General features: G+C 37.4%; 1 protein-coding gene across 4 annotated transcripts in view; it reads right to left on the bottom strand.

Annotated features, from left to right (window-relative positions):
- Positions 1-13068, bottom strand: part of TMEM196 (transmembrane protein 196) — a 54768-nt gene extending 41700 nt beyond the window's left edge. For 2 of the 4 annotated variants that reach the window (XM_012781001.3, XM_012781004.3), the window contains exon 1: positions 12902-13068. In XM_012781001.3, coding sequence (XP_012636455.1) covers positions 12902-13066 — 165 coding nt within the window. In that variant the 5' untranslated portion in view covers positions 13067-13068. The remainder of the gene's footprint in view (positions 1-12901) is intronic. The other 2 variants (XM_012781003.3, XM_012781005.3) reach the window with 1 other exon arrangement.
- Positions 13069-15381: the final 2313 nt, after the last annotated feature.

Genomic DNA, 15381 nt, shown 5'->3' with positions numbered 1-15381 from the left:
CTTTGCCAAGGTAAACAATGACCACCACAGCTTGGTCCTCATCGAACAAGGAAGGTCTCTCCTTTGGGTTTTCCTGGCACTGTACTCTTCCAGTCCTCAGCATAGTTCTCTGGGCAAACGTCTCAGTCTCTTTTTTCTTGTCCCTCAGCACTATCCAGCCTCTGAATATTACAATAACTGAAGGCTTTGTGTGAGTAATTTCAGCCAATCGTGTGGTTTTAAGTACCTTGTATATTATTTACAGATTGCTCTGACACCAAGATTTCCAGCACAGCCCTTTCTTCTGACCTTTTCTAGACCTACCTTTCTACCGTCCACATCTCCCTAATTTGATATCTCACTGGCCCCTCTACCTTTACAAGTCACAAATAGATTCTTGATCTCCTCCCACCCTACATCACACACACACACACACACACAGAGACACACACACAGTTTTTTCCCTTTTCTAATAATCTACTTCTCAAAAGAATAAGTGGAAACTCTCCCCTATCAGTTGCTGATTATCCAAATCTGGGAATCATCTTTGATACCATCCTCCAGAAGGGCATATAATCAAACACAATGTCTTCCTCTACCCATGCCACCTCCTCTTTCATCCTAGTGACCATTGCATCACACATCCTAGTAGCCTACTGACTATACTTGTGACTTCCTAACTTGTCTGACTCCAGTATGTTTTCTGAACAGCAGCCCAGAATTAACTACTTAAAATGCAAGTATAATCATGTCCCTTTTCTGCTTAAAAACTTTCAATGGCTCCTATTAAAATTAGGGGGAAATCAAAACATTATCACACATATATAAAGTTTTAAGTGATCCCCCCCCTCATTTGCCTACCCACTTCAGTCAGTGCTTTCTACCTCCGCCTCCTCCTTACTTGCCACAATCCAATCACCCTGGAATTCATTTAGATCCTCGAACACACCAAACTTTTCCTATCTCACAGTCTTTACCCATGCTTTTCTCCTGCTTGGAACGATGCTCTTTCCCCTCTATATATGATTAATGCCCCGTTTTCTTCAGAAATGACTGCTTCCTCCCAGATGTTTTTCCTGATTTCCCCACTATTAGTAAAATTCTTTTGTATTCTTTATGAGCCTACATATTTTCCTGTTTAAAATGGCACAATCTATAATTTTAATTTGTGCCTTATTTATTCATTCTCAATATTCCTTTTAAAATTAAGCTTCAGAATATCAGGGATTTTTTTTTTTGGCAGAGTCTCACTCTGTCACTTCAGTTAGAGTGCTGTGGCATCATGATAGCTCACCCACAGCCTCCAACCCTGGGCTCAAGCAATCCTCTTGCCTCAGTCTCCTGAGTAGCTGTGACTATAGGTGTGTGCCACCATACCTGGCTAATTTTTTTCTATTTTTAGTAGAGACAGGGTCCCGCTCTTGTTGGGCTGGTCTCAAACTCCTGACCTCAAGCCATCCTCTGGCCTCGGTCTTCCGGAGTGCTAGGATTATAGGCATGAGCCATCGTATCCAGCCAATCATGATTCTTTTATTCACTGCTAGATCCTCAAGACTTGACTGAGAATGCAGTGATGCTGGAATCAGTATTTGTTGACTAAATCTAAGGAAAAATAACTGAAGAAAGTGAGCAGCTGGCTCATGAGAATGAGGATAGGAGCCTGCCCTCTTGTATTCCCACAGAGCTCTTCTTCCACACACCATTGCCCTTCCTCTCCTTGTCTCACTCCAACTCAGTGTGGACCAGGGAGCTCAGGTCCATTAAGTATTATTGTCATTGACCTCAACATTGACTTGGCTCCGACTTCATCAGCCTAATCCCTGGGAGTCCCAGGTCCTGTGCTGTGCAATCTTACTATCCAGTTCCCTGGACTTTCTCTGCCTTTGTTAGATTTACAGATCTCCTCAATGGCCTTGGCTTTCAGCTTTCCTCTCTCTCACTTCTTCTGCATTTTTAGCAGAGTGTTCATCTTTAAAAGAAGCCAATTTTCCACCTCCCTATTTTTCTTTCTTTCTTTTCTTAGTCCATGGAAAACCCTGGTAGTTATGCAGTGTTGTTTTTTTCCCTTAAACTCAAACTAATTTCTTATTTTCCACCCCAGAATGAAGCACTGAAATAAAGTAAGGCATATAGATCCATATACCATGTTTCCTCCATTCCAGAAAATTTTACAATCAGTTTAACTTGAAAAAGGTAAGTATGCATCTTTATCAATAGAGGCATGACCTCACACAAATATAATCAATTACACAGAAAAAAAATGAAATACAGAGATGATAAAATGTGTAAGAGGTATGTTGATATGATAAGCTGTCCTCCATTAGCACTAGGCCATCTTGGTGGCTTAGCAGACCCAAGGAAATAAAAAGCAACCACAGCAAATACAGGAATTAAATCAAAAGCCCTCACAGGAGAGATGAAAAGAATACCTTCACAGTGTTAAATGAGCATGTATATGAGGTAATGAGATAAAACTTTTCAGAGACTATGAAGTAACTGAAGAAAGATGAACATAATACTAAATTTCAGAAAGAATCATCAGACATAATAAGTGTAGCTAATAAGCATGCCAAATGCTTCTGAATAAATCAAGTCCAAAAAATTCTCAAAACTTTCCACTGGCCTGGAACCCAAATCCTTCAGTGTACATAACAAATCATCCTTGATTCTCAGAATCCTATTTCTTCATATCTCTGCACCCCCCCAACCAGAGTCCATGTAATGAATTTTTCTTGTTTTTAATGCATTATTCATTGTCTTCCGTTCCACTTCTGTTTTGTGATAGTATTTCTTTTTTAAAAAAGAATTTCTTGAATATTTTGAGCATGGTAGGTAAATAAGGCTTTTTGATGATAGAGCTGTTTCTGATGCAAAAGTGACAAGAAAAATTATGACTAAACTAGTGAATTTTTATGAGTGACTTAGAGTTTGCTATATATTTAAATGTCAATTTAAATTGTCTAAATCTTAGTTATAGTCATTATTCACATTATTCCTTAACATAAAAGAAAACCCACCTCATAGATATCAGTGACAAGATCAGAAGAGTTTATCTTTGGAGTCCAATTTTTTTTATATTAATCAAATACAATAAGTGAGTAAATTTTATGATTTCTTCTGTAGTGAAGTAAAAAGGGATGTTATCGATATCATTATCATTATCACTATTATTTTATTTATTAAGGTAGCTTAGACTTTCTATATACATTGTATAGGACCTCTGTATGATATTCACAATTACAATTTAATAATTCAATAGTTGCAATTTAATAGTATATTTTATGTAACTTAAGGTAATTTCATATTATTGTGGGTTATCCCAATTTGCATGACTTTTGCTTACACTTTTATGTTTAAGATTCTTTCATGTCAAATATGAGTAAAACCAACTTAGATACTATATTAGGACAGCATTCAAATAAAATGCTCACAACCTGACATATGTGGAAACTATAATAGTTTAAAATGTAGATGATAGACTTAGTGAAAGAGAAAGAAAAAAAATTATTCCCTTGGATGCATGGAGGCTTTGAACCTGATTTGTGACCTGTTATTACAGAGTTGAAAATAGCCAGTGACCCTAGGAGATTAGAGAATAAAAGCTTTGCTCTTCCCAAGAATTGCCAACGCAACAGTTGAATGTTCATCCAACATGCATGGCAGTTTCTGAAAGCCAGCCAGTTAGGGAAATAACTGCAGCTGCAGAGGGTCACAGCATTATGACCCTCAAATTAGGGCTTTCGCAGACCAGGTGTAGCTTATATCACATATCAAAGGCAATTAGCAACTTCTCCTGATAATTGCTTATCTTCTCTCTGGTCTGTGCCCATATGTGTGTGCACGCACCCACATATATTTCTTTCTATAGGCGATCAGGTTTGAGTCCTACTCCTGTTACTGATTTTGCTTTCTGATCTTTAAAAGCACTAAATCCTAAACCCTTTAGGTTCTCATTCCCTAGGGGAAGAAATTTGTCTGCTGAAATAAACGGTATAATTAAAGCAGTTGGAATTCTTAGGCGGTGTGGTATATTACAAAGATCCACTGCCATTGACGTTATTATTAATGTCATCATTATTATTAATGTCATCATATTATTTTTCTATATGGATTATTCCCCAGAATAATTGGCAGGGGGCAAGTAAAGAAAAAAACTAAGAATTCCAACATCCCAGCCAATGATAATCAGAAAATCAAACACACATCTCTAATCCGTAGAACAAATGAGAATTATGCCTCATACCCTGTTATTCCAGCAGTGACCTAAAACAATTATTCCTGGGTCTCTGGAACATGTACACTAAATGCCAACTATTAATAACTATTACAAATTCCCCAAATCAGTTATGATATGTGCACATTTTCTAGGAGGGGGTATATGACCTAAATGTTAGCAAGTCTAAAGTCTAAGGTCAAGTCCACCAGTGGTCTTATAGTTAGATTACCTTCAGAAATATATAAAAATAAAATGTGGCTATATTACACAAATAGAAACCACACATAGAATATGGATTTTCCTGAAAAATGGCAAAAGCATGCAGTCATTATTGTGGATCAGACATGATTATCAAATAGCTAACATGTATATTGAATAGTTTTTTATAAATATTACATTTAATTGTTAGAACTCCATGTGATAAGAAGTAGTATTACTATTTCTGTTTTGAAGAAATAACTAATTGTTCTATAAGATAATGTAACTGACCTAAACAACTAGAAAATGTTAAGAGTTAGAATTTGAATACAGGCCTTAATAGTTCCCACATTTATTTTCATTTCTTTGTGTTATGCTTATACTCCCAATTAAATGTACAAGTTCCTATTTCTATATGCCATCCAGCTTTGAGAGATGAATTGGACACAAGGAAATTATGAGTTTACAAATCCACCATCGACGGGAATGACACTTGAAAATGTAGTTAGTTTGTGATAGTAAATTTACATTTCCTTAAATTTCAAGACTTCCTTCGAGTCTTTCTTTTGATCCAGGATAAACATCTTGGAACAAAACTGGCGTGTTCTGCCTTGAAATTGAGCACCCATGCCTGGGCCCAACTGTCTTGGCCTCATGATCATTGAGCTCTACCCTGTAGAGCTCTCCAAGCCTAGTTAAGGAATCAAGAGTGGACTAGTCTTACCATTCTTGCAGGACTCTTTTAAAGCTGGGACTCTCTTATTTAGATGAGGTAGAGCTCCATTGATCAGTTTTTACATGAACATATCTCCGTTCTAACGAGGCTTGTCTTCTCAGTCCTACTCAAACACTCCATTTCATTGTCCTTTCCCTCCTTCTCCATGACTGTACACATGTGAATAGCTTTACTTAGCACATCTTCCCTCTTCTGCCTGCTGGAAACCCACTCAACTCCAAGGCCCAGATGAAGATTCCCCTCAATGAGCAAGTCACCTCTTATCCCCTCAATGATACCTCTTATTTTGAACTCCATTTAAATTTGTTTTGTGCTTTCCCGACTTGCCGTCATAATACTCAAGGATAAGTTGAGATGCATAATTTAGTTGTATTTTTTAAGGCTAAATCTTAAGCTTTAAGGGAATGAACAATTTTGATTCAATATTAGACTGCACAATTCTGATAACATGGTGTAGTGCTTGTTGATTGGTTGACTATGCTAGTCACTTCTGGAAAAATAGATAAAAAGAATGATTGAGACCTGCTGTTTATATTGTCCTGCCCGATATATATTCAGGGCTGGAGAACAAATAACGAGATCAGACCTCAGTGAATGACTTTTTCATGAAAATTTCCAAATTTCCACACAATGCAGTAGAAAAATTGCAGGCTTTGATATAAAACTGCTCTAGCTTTAATACTGATTCATCTGATTAAGTAACAGTGGACCCTAGGTAGTTTCCTTTCTCTACTTAAACTTTATGAAATACCACATTCTGCACAAAGTTGCTAAAATTAGAAATAGTAATGCATGTGGCACCATTTGGATATTAGTTTACCATTAATAAATCATGTCTAGTATCATTTCTATAGGTTAAATAGATCAAGGCACCCCATCTCTCAAGTTGACCTATTTAACAATTAATATTTTCTTTTTATCTTGACCATATAATTTGTCCAATATTTAATAATAGATTATGAACTAATGGAACTTAGAATTGCTTCTTAAGAATCTTAATACTGGTGCTAAAAAATCATGATCACTAATTGGGATTATAGTGGTCTTTGTTGAAATCTAAATATTTAATTGATACATCTGTTAATAAAACAACATGTAATAAACAATGCTTCAAAAGCTACTTGGGTAGTTCAAGCAAAACCATTACAATTTTCCAAGATAGCAAGTGTTTTTTACTAGAGGTATTAATTTGTACTTTTTTTTTGAATTTTGACTTTTTGACAAATAATTATGTAGTTCTAGATATTTTTAAGGACTTTGTTTTGTGCCATAAATAGTAGTCACAACATCCCCACTATTTGATTTGCCTAATTTATATTTAATATAATGGTCTAATTGATCTAATTGCCAAATATCTTTATGATAGAGTTTCCCATCACCCTCTCTCACTCCAAGCAAACGAACAGAAAACAAAGGGAGAGATGTTTTATAGTAGCAGCTGTTTCCTCATCTACTTTCAGATTAAACATTTACATGACTTGTCTAATGTAGATATTTGGTACATTTTTACAGTTGCTAATGTATATACCTCAATTAAATCAAAAGCTGACTACTAGTCACATATGGCATGTGAACAACAACAAAAAAAGAATGAGTCAAGCTAGGGTTGATTAAGGACTCTAGGTCCCAGGCAGTCAAGGAGCAGCACAGGGCAGCAGAGTGAAGGCAGCAAATGATGCTCACTGAGCACTTACTCCACACCAGGCTAAGTACCAACAATTTTGTAAGCATTGATTTCTGAGCCTCACAACAGCTCTATGAAATAGGTACTAGTATTTCCTCCTTTTACAAATAAGGACACTGTGACTTAGTGAAAAAACCTAACATTATCCCCTACCACAGTTTGATTGAGATGTATGAATCCAATCTGATTGTCATTCAATTTGGATAAAGTATATATAGATTAGATCTGCAATCATGAGAAGGACTATGGCTTTGTACCTCACAGAGGAAACGTGTGTGTGTGCGTGCGTGTGTGTGTGTGCGTGTGTGTGTGTGTAACATTTTAAATGCAGTGGTGAAATGAAATTTGGTTCACTTTGCAAGTGAAATGATCTTTCTGACCCAACATCATTTGAATATAAAACTGTGATTGGGCTTCCCACATGTTTGGTTGTGTGTGTGTGTGTTCATGTGCATGTACATACATATCAAAATCTATTGTAGTTTTTGCTGAAGCCAAAGACAGGCATTTCAGAATCTACCGATAAAATTAACTGTTGCATGAAAAGCTATGTGAATATACAAAAAGTTAAATTATTTGGCTATATTGGAAGTAGATATTGGATAATCTGGTGAGTAATTAAGCCAATACAGCAAGTCAACTCAGATATTTTAGGCAAAACTATCTAAAGTAAGAAGTTTGACTTTATTAAGATCACGTTTCTATCGAGCTGTCAACAAGTAGGTGACTGATGCAAATATTATCACTTATCCCAAATGTTTCTAGAACAAAGACTTCAAGACTAGTTATATCCCTGGACAAAGGCCAAATGACCAAAGCAGATTTTGTCACAGTCTCTGCATAGAAATTCCAATACATGCCATTTACACATGGACAGAATTTAGACTAACAAAATTTCATCAGACAATGGCAAATCACACCATTTTTGTTCCATTGCCCTATTATCAATCAACACCAGATATGGACATATATTTACATCTTTTTCGATACTTGGTATGATTTCTTAAATAATAACTGTATTTCTTAGTAGCTTTGCTTGCCTAACTTATCTAATTGCCATTTATCTAATTGCCTATTCCCCATAGATGACCAGTATCATTTGAGAATGAGAGTGTGAATCATATAAGAAAGAAAATCTTTGCCGGGCTCTACAGAATCCATAAATGGGATTTATTATATCAAAAAACTTGATCAAAAATGGGTCATATACCAAAAAATCCTATTTTTTTCTACATGGAGAAATGTCTATGATATTGTAATTATATAATGATGACTAATTTTGATAAGAAAATAAGGAAGGCGATATTGTTTTAATTTCTTTAAAGATTTGAAAGAATATATTCTTGAATTACTTGTATAATTAGAATTAATTTTAAATGGGGCATACATGTATATTTGTTATTTTCTTCTGAAGATAGAGGCCATGTTTTCATATCATAGAAAAAGATGTGAATCCCTTATATTATGTATTTTGACCCTGGAGAAAAATGATGTATTATCTGGTTAGAGATATGCTAGCTTCAGATTGTATACATTTGAAGTAACTGGGCGGTGTCTTTTACTTTATTGTTTTGTTTGTTTTTAATTATTTATATTTGACAGGTATAAATATTAAAAATAATATTTCGGAGCAGTATCATTTGTATGCAGTACCTCATTTGTGTTGCTATGCTATGGATCAGAATGTATAGAGGTGAATTTCAACAAAATCTTACAATTGGCTGAGTTGTTGCCATGGTGAATCAGGAGTCTACAGAAAAGGTATGTGCATTGATTATGCTATAAATTCCACTCAAGCAAAATATCAGATTTGTTAAGCATAAAAGATTATGATAACACATCAAGTATGTCCAGAAAAATAAGTAATAAAATCACTCAGATATTAAATTATTTAGCTAAGGAAAAATGTAAATATTTTAAAAGACTACCTTGTGGTTTACATGTGGGAGAATGTGGCTTAGAATAGTTCTTTTAATAAATTAAATTTTATAGACTATTATCAGATATAGATGGATAGAATTACATCATGGTATGTATCAAATACAACTCAGCATCAGACTTTGTTAGGGATACCACTTTATGAATCTCTAGATGTCCAAATGCCAACCTAAAGCAACAAAATAAAATTCTCATCGATTTATGAATCTGCAGACTACTAAATACAGTCCATTCCCATTATACATGATGTACTAGTGGCTGAGAAAAGTGACTTTCACACAGCCACTTGGAAACACAGTCCTGTCTATTTAACTCCCTGTTCGTAAATCTTACACATCAATTATAATTCATGTGACTATGTCTTTTCTAAAGCATCTTACTTAGTGGCTTATTCATTGTTGTCTAACAGTTATTACTTCTGATTTTGTGCTTTCATTGTAGGTTACTACATCAGCTTTAACAAAGAATCAAGAGGAAACAAAAATGCTATAAATAATTGTATAGCTTTCTTTATAGCTAAATAATTTTTTTCTTTCTAATTGCTCACATTTTTTTAGACTCATTACAGGAAGCATCTCTGACTGATTATGAAATAGTTGCTGGAAATAATCTGTGTAAAGTAAGCATCCATCTCACACATTTTAAGCCCTTACCTTTATTTCAAGGCAACTCTTTTGTTTGGAGCCAAATAATCAAAATATAGTAGTTATCTAAATCCTTAGTGCACTACTCCTAGATAAAAAGATTATGATTTCAAGGTCTCTCCATATAAAAGTAATCCCTTCATAGTGCAGCTTTCATTTCCATTGAATTTTAAATTTAATTCAGAAATCTTATAATAATGATATTAATATGTTGAAAAAGCTTTATGGCACAGATCAAAACATAGCCTGATTATATAGACTGTGTGTATCCTGCCAGGTTAATTATTGCAAAATCTCATTTGATATTCATAAGTAATACAGATTTTTAATTCATAAATTACTAAAGAGATTACTAATTTTCTACCTGGCTTTGTTCTACATCTCCCTGGAGTTTCTTTGGAAGGTAAGAATTGACATTATTAAAAATATAAGGAAATAAACCTATTGACTCAGACTGGCACACAGCTTCCTATGGTCTGGCCCCAATCACTCTTTCTATTCTTATCTTCCTCTCACACACCTACACACCAGAAAATAGAAGAGCTTACTCTTCCTGGAGCATACCCCATCCTGTCCCATTCCTTTGCCTTAATCCATGATGCCTGAAAGGCTCTCTTTTCTCACACCCTCCACTGCCAGTCTGTGTATCCAGTATAAGCTACTCATATTTATTTAATGCTTACTACATGCCATCTATTTTGCTGAGGCCATTATAGTCAGCCCTTCGCCTCACCCAGTTGCATATCCTCAGATTCAACCAACCTCTGATTGAAAATGTTAGAAAAAAATAAAGAAACAATAATAATAAACAATAATAAAGAAAAACAAATAAAAATGCAATAGAATAACTATTTATATAACACTTACATTGTATTAGGTATTATAAGTAATCTAAAGATGATTTAAAGTATATAGAGGGGTGTGCCTAGGCTATATGCAAATTCCTTGCCATTTTATATAAGGGACTTGAGCATCTATGGATTTTGGTGGGAGTCCTAGAACCAATCCCCTGCGGATAGACAGGACCAACTGTATTTAATTTGTGCCTTGTAAAAACCTTATTTTACAGATGAAGAAACTTTGGCTAGTTACCCAACTAGTAAATGGTAGATCTGGGATTTGCAACCAGGTAGTATGACTTTAGGTCTTACACTGTGATACATTAATTAACACTGTGGTATATTAATTCTAAGTCCCAATAAACTTCTGAGATCAAGAGTGAAATAATACTTCTTTCATGGATAATTTATTGACCACCTCAACCTTTCTCCCCCTTTCCTGTCCTTGTATCTCTCTGAGGTCATACTCTAACTTCTTACCACTGACAAAGTTAGTGATATACCCATCACATTTCCTCTACTAGGCAGTACCCTTTTGAGAACAGTGCTCTGATTCATCTTTATAGTCTCTGTAGTAAGTAGTAAAATGCTTTTCACATACTAAGCCCTCTACAAATATTGGGTATATAAATTCATCATTCAAAGAATTGAGATAGTTTGGACTGTACCACAAAGGACTTCCCCCAAATGATTTTTAAAATCAACTTAGCTGGCCTATCATTTGGTAATCACAATCATCCCAACTAGGTATTTATTTCTTCCCAAATTCGATATTTAACTTGGATTCATAAAAGCGAGCAACTGTTCGGACATTTCAATTTCAAACCCATTCATTTGGTCAGATGTATTTGATTTTACTGAGTCAGCCAATAAAATTTAAAACTATTGTGCCAGGAAACCAGGAGAATTTTGCTTACCCTTAAACAGCCATAATATTAAATAGTCTGGGAAGATAGAAAAAGTTACTTAATTATTTTTCTTACATGATACCAAGCCAAAGTAACTCTTTTTTTTTTTATTCTTGAAGATAAACTGGATAGTTTAATATTACTTAGAGACAACCTAATTTCATTCACTCAATTTGTTGAATCAGGGGGTTTGACTTGAGTGTATTTGAGGCTTCCCCCCTTAAGCCATCAAAAGATCACCTTTTCTCCCCTTGTTCTAAATATTGATATTATAATTCATTTTGACAATTATCCAATAGAAGTTTTAAAGTCTTATTTCTGTTTACATAACAAGAACAATACCTCCAACTCTTAAAATAATTACTACGGAATATAAGATGAAGAATTATCAGATTTAAGATGTGCCTTTTATCTTTTCAAACTCAAATATACTATACGCATTGGCAAAAATTACATAATAAAGGACAAGGTAATTATATGAAGGTTGATCGTAACTTATTGAATTCAGAACAAGGATTCTTGAATGAATTCACTGTTAGAATTGAGCACTATTTTTCTTTTTTCTTTTCTTTTAAGTTCTGCAATTAAAAAACATTTATCTCACTTGGAAAAATTAACATATAAAAACTAACTATCCAAAGTATAATTTTACCAGTTTTAAGAATGCTAGAGCATTTCTCAAAAATGAATTACTTTGGGATGATTTTTCTTGAACTCCTAAATTATCATTTTCTTTTAGTAGCTTAAACCTTAAGTAATTAAGCCATGATTATTAAGTATATTACAAATTATCAGTGACAGAATAACCTCATATTAAATTATCTTGAAAAATAGGATCATGCCAGAGACTCAGAAATGCATGGCAGCTATATAGCTTAAAGGAGAGAAAAAGGCTGTTTTTCACAATTAGGTCCACACTAGCAATAGTGCTGAGTTATTTTATTGATCCTTGGTGGAAGGAATGGGTCTCTGAGGCTTACCTAGAAATTTACACTAGGTAAATAAACAAGAAGCTTGTTGAGTCTGCCATCTGACATAGAGAAAACTAAGACAGTTTCTCTGAGAAGTTAGGTACTCTTTAAGCTGAATTATTCTTCAATCAGAACATTGTTGTATATCTTATCATTTGTTGTTTGTCTCTAACTTATTGTATAGAACTCATAAAAGAGTTTTCAGTGAAGTATCAGATAGCTAGCAAGGGAAAATTAAGAACAATATTTTCTGGAATGAAATGCACCTACATCTTTTCACACTCACACCATATTTCTCTTTTTGTCGTATTGGCGTTGCCTTTGGCATACGTTAGGCACTGTTGGTAAATGCATAACTATCCTTGCTTGTTCCCTGGTACAGAAAAATGATGAAACACTCTCATTTTGACTTTCCTTGTAAAAGAAAACAAAGACTAAGTGAGTCTGCCCTTGACAGGTGTGACCTCTCCACCCCCCACCCCCACCCCCACCCCACCTCAATCAGCATCACTGAGCAGCCCTTTGCAGAATCAGCCAGTGGAAACTGAACCCCAACTCCTCCAACTTTAAACCAAGCCATTTCATTTGATCTTAAGCCCAGGTAAGGAAAAAAAAAAAAAACACTAATAAATAAAAGGACAACATAAAGAAACATAGCTTGCCAACAAGAACCTACATGCAAGCCAGAGGAGATTTATGATTTTGTTTCCCAGGGAGAGGGTGACTAAAGCACGCACACTGACCATCACCGTAAAGAGGTAAAGAGAGAGTGAAATGGCTCAACGTACACACACCCCGCTCCATACCGGGGACGAGTCTCCAAGCTGCGGCTTGTGCTCTCGGAGGGCCAGGCTGAAGCTGACCGCCCCCACGGCCACGCTGGACACCCCCAGCCCTATCTCCAGCACAGAGAGCACCAAGAGGCTCCCAATAATCTGGCCGCTGGTGCACATCCTTCCTCGGTCATCATTCCTTCCAGATCAGAGAGGGAAACCAACCATCCACCTTTTCTCTCTTCCACTATCCTTCTTACCCCTTCCACCCCCTACCAGATCCCAAAACTTTTCTTTCTTCACCAGCAAGGCATTAGCCACAGGACCGGATTTCCAGAAACGGAGACCCTCTTCTCTGACCAGGCCAGGGACGAAGGAGCTGCTCCACCCCCCTGGCACGTTCGGACAGGGACCGTAGAAGGCTCTTCTCGGGCTTGGTGGTGCGAGTCCGGGAGGAGTGAGCACACCTAGCAGCAGGGCTCCTGAGAAGGAAGCAGAAACCTGGAGGAGCCCGGGGAGCTCCGAGGCGCTGTCCAGAGTTCCGCCGCGTCCCAAATCTCCGCCGGGAAACGCCGCGCCCTCCTTGCCCTCCCAGACCTGTTCAGGCTCCTTCCTCTTTCCTCGGCGGCGGCGGAGGAGATGAGCTTTGCTGCGTGGAGCTCCGAGGGGACACCGCTCGGAGCTTCTCTGTCCCCAGCCCTCTCGTCTCCTCGCCTTTGTTTTCGCGGCAATGCAAAGCGCTCCTGCAAGTCTGCAGGTCCCCAGGCGGCGCGGGCGGATGGTATTCAGCACCACGCTCCTCGCAGCCGCTGTGTCGCCAGAAAAAGCGACCTTGTCTGATGGCCTCTTTCCGTCTGGGTTTCCTCTCCCTCGTAGTCGTCGTCGTCCTCTTCCTCCCCCTCTCTCTTGATCTGACTCTCTCTCATTGCTATGACCTCATAGGGATTTAGGGGGCTGACGGAGGAGGGGAAGGAAGCCTGATGTATGTGCGGATGTGGGACCAATACTCGCGGCTGGCCTTTGATCTGCCCCGCCCCCGGACCCGACCCTAACCACAGGAATCCAAGCGATCCCTACCTCTGCATCTCCCCCGTTCGCTCCCTCCTGGGCTTCTCTCCAGCCGAGAGGGGAGGCGATGCCTACGTCAACGCAGGGCTCATTCTGTGCAAAACTTTCTTCCTCCTTGTGCACTGGGGTGAGGGGAGCAGCGAGCAAAGAAAGGCAGAGCGCAGAGAAAACGCAGGCTGCTAATTTCACGAGGGGTCCCAGGGACCCTCACCAAGGACTCCTCTGTCTAGAGTCGCTAGCGCCAAGCTTACTCATAAGGAGCGTCCACTCACTGCCTGCTACCGCGACCTGCCACCTCTGTGTGTGAGGGGAAAGAAGCTTGAGGCTGGGGCCACACTTCTGCGGTGATGATGTTCCACCCCAGCCCGCAGACTCATGCTTTCCTGGAAGCTTTGCCAAACGTTCTGGGATGGATAGTTAGACCCAGCTCAGCTGGAACTGTGTGTTCTCACGCAAATTCAAGAGATGTGAAAGCATAGGAGCAGGCATTATTAAAAAAAAAAAAAAAGTCTGGCTCCATGCACAGCTGTTTTTTGATAGTCTTCTCTCATCAGAATGATTAGGGCAGGGGCCATGCCAACTTGGCTTGGGTCTTTTGGTGTAGTCCTCTTTGATTTATATGAGGGTCTAGATGGCTAAAAATCTCTATGTTTGGACCCTATTTTCATTTCCCTGATTTTCTCTTTATGAAAAATGTCAAGACAGTCTACCAAGGAGATCTAGGAAGTGGAAGAATGAGGAGAGGTTTTGGGGGGGTGGGTCATCTTTCTCAAAAACTGGGTTCACCAGTTGGAGATGGACTGAATGAAAATAGAATGGGAGGATGAGGCTAGGGAACATTAACACCAGACTAGGGCATCTTGAATTCTAAACACACGCAGAGCAGCACTGTGCAGGTGCCTCTGGGATTAGAGGCTTCTTTTTAAAGCCCCAATGATGAGCACATAAAGGTGAGTAACCTGTAGCATACGTTTTGTAGCAGAAGTGCCAGTTTCAGTTTTCTTAAATTTGATTTGGGGCTTGTTTCATAGTATAAGTTCAATTCTACACTATAATTTATTTCCTTTGACATTAATATTTTGCAATTTAAAAAATTTGAGTCCTCTTCCCTTACAAACAAAATAAAAAGCAAGAAAGAAGAGTTACAATTTATTAGGCCTTAAAGAGTCTTCAGTTATTGTGATATTTGGAGAACGACTTAAACATTTATATTGAATGAAATTAACAGATTTGGTTTATACTTCTTGAAATCTGGCCCATCAAATAGCCAGTTACTAGAATTCCTCAAATGGTTATGGCTTTAATGAGGCATAGTTTATTTTATTTAAATGTTGTAGAAGTCATCTAAATGATCCAATTTATATGCAGAAATAATGAAGTATCTATGTTGCCTAAAATTTGGTTGTATTTAGTCACTGCTTTTCTTT

Source organism: Microcebus murinus, chromosome 9, assembly GCF_040939455.1.
Source record: "Microcebus murinus isolate Inina chromosome 9, M.murinus_Inina_mat1.0, whole genome shotgun sequence".
In the NCBI taxonomy this organism is placed as follows: Eukaryota; Metazoa; Chordata; class Mammalia; order Primates; family Cheirogaleidae; genus Microcebus; species Microcebus murinus.
Note: the sequence above shows the minus strand (reverse complement) of the source record. Positions and strands in the feature narration are given on the sequence as shown.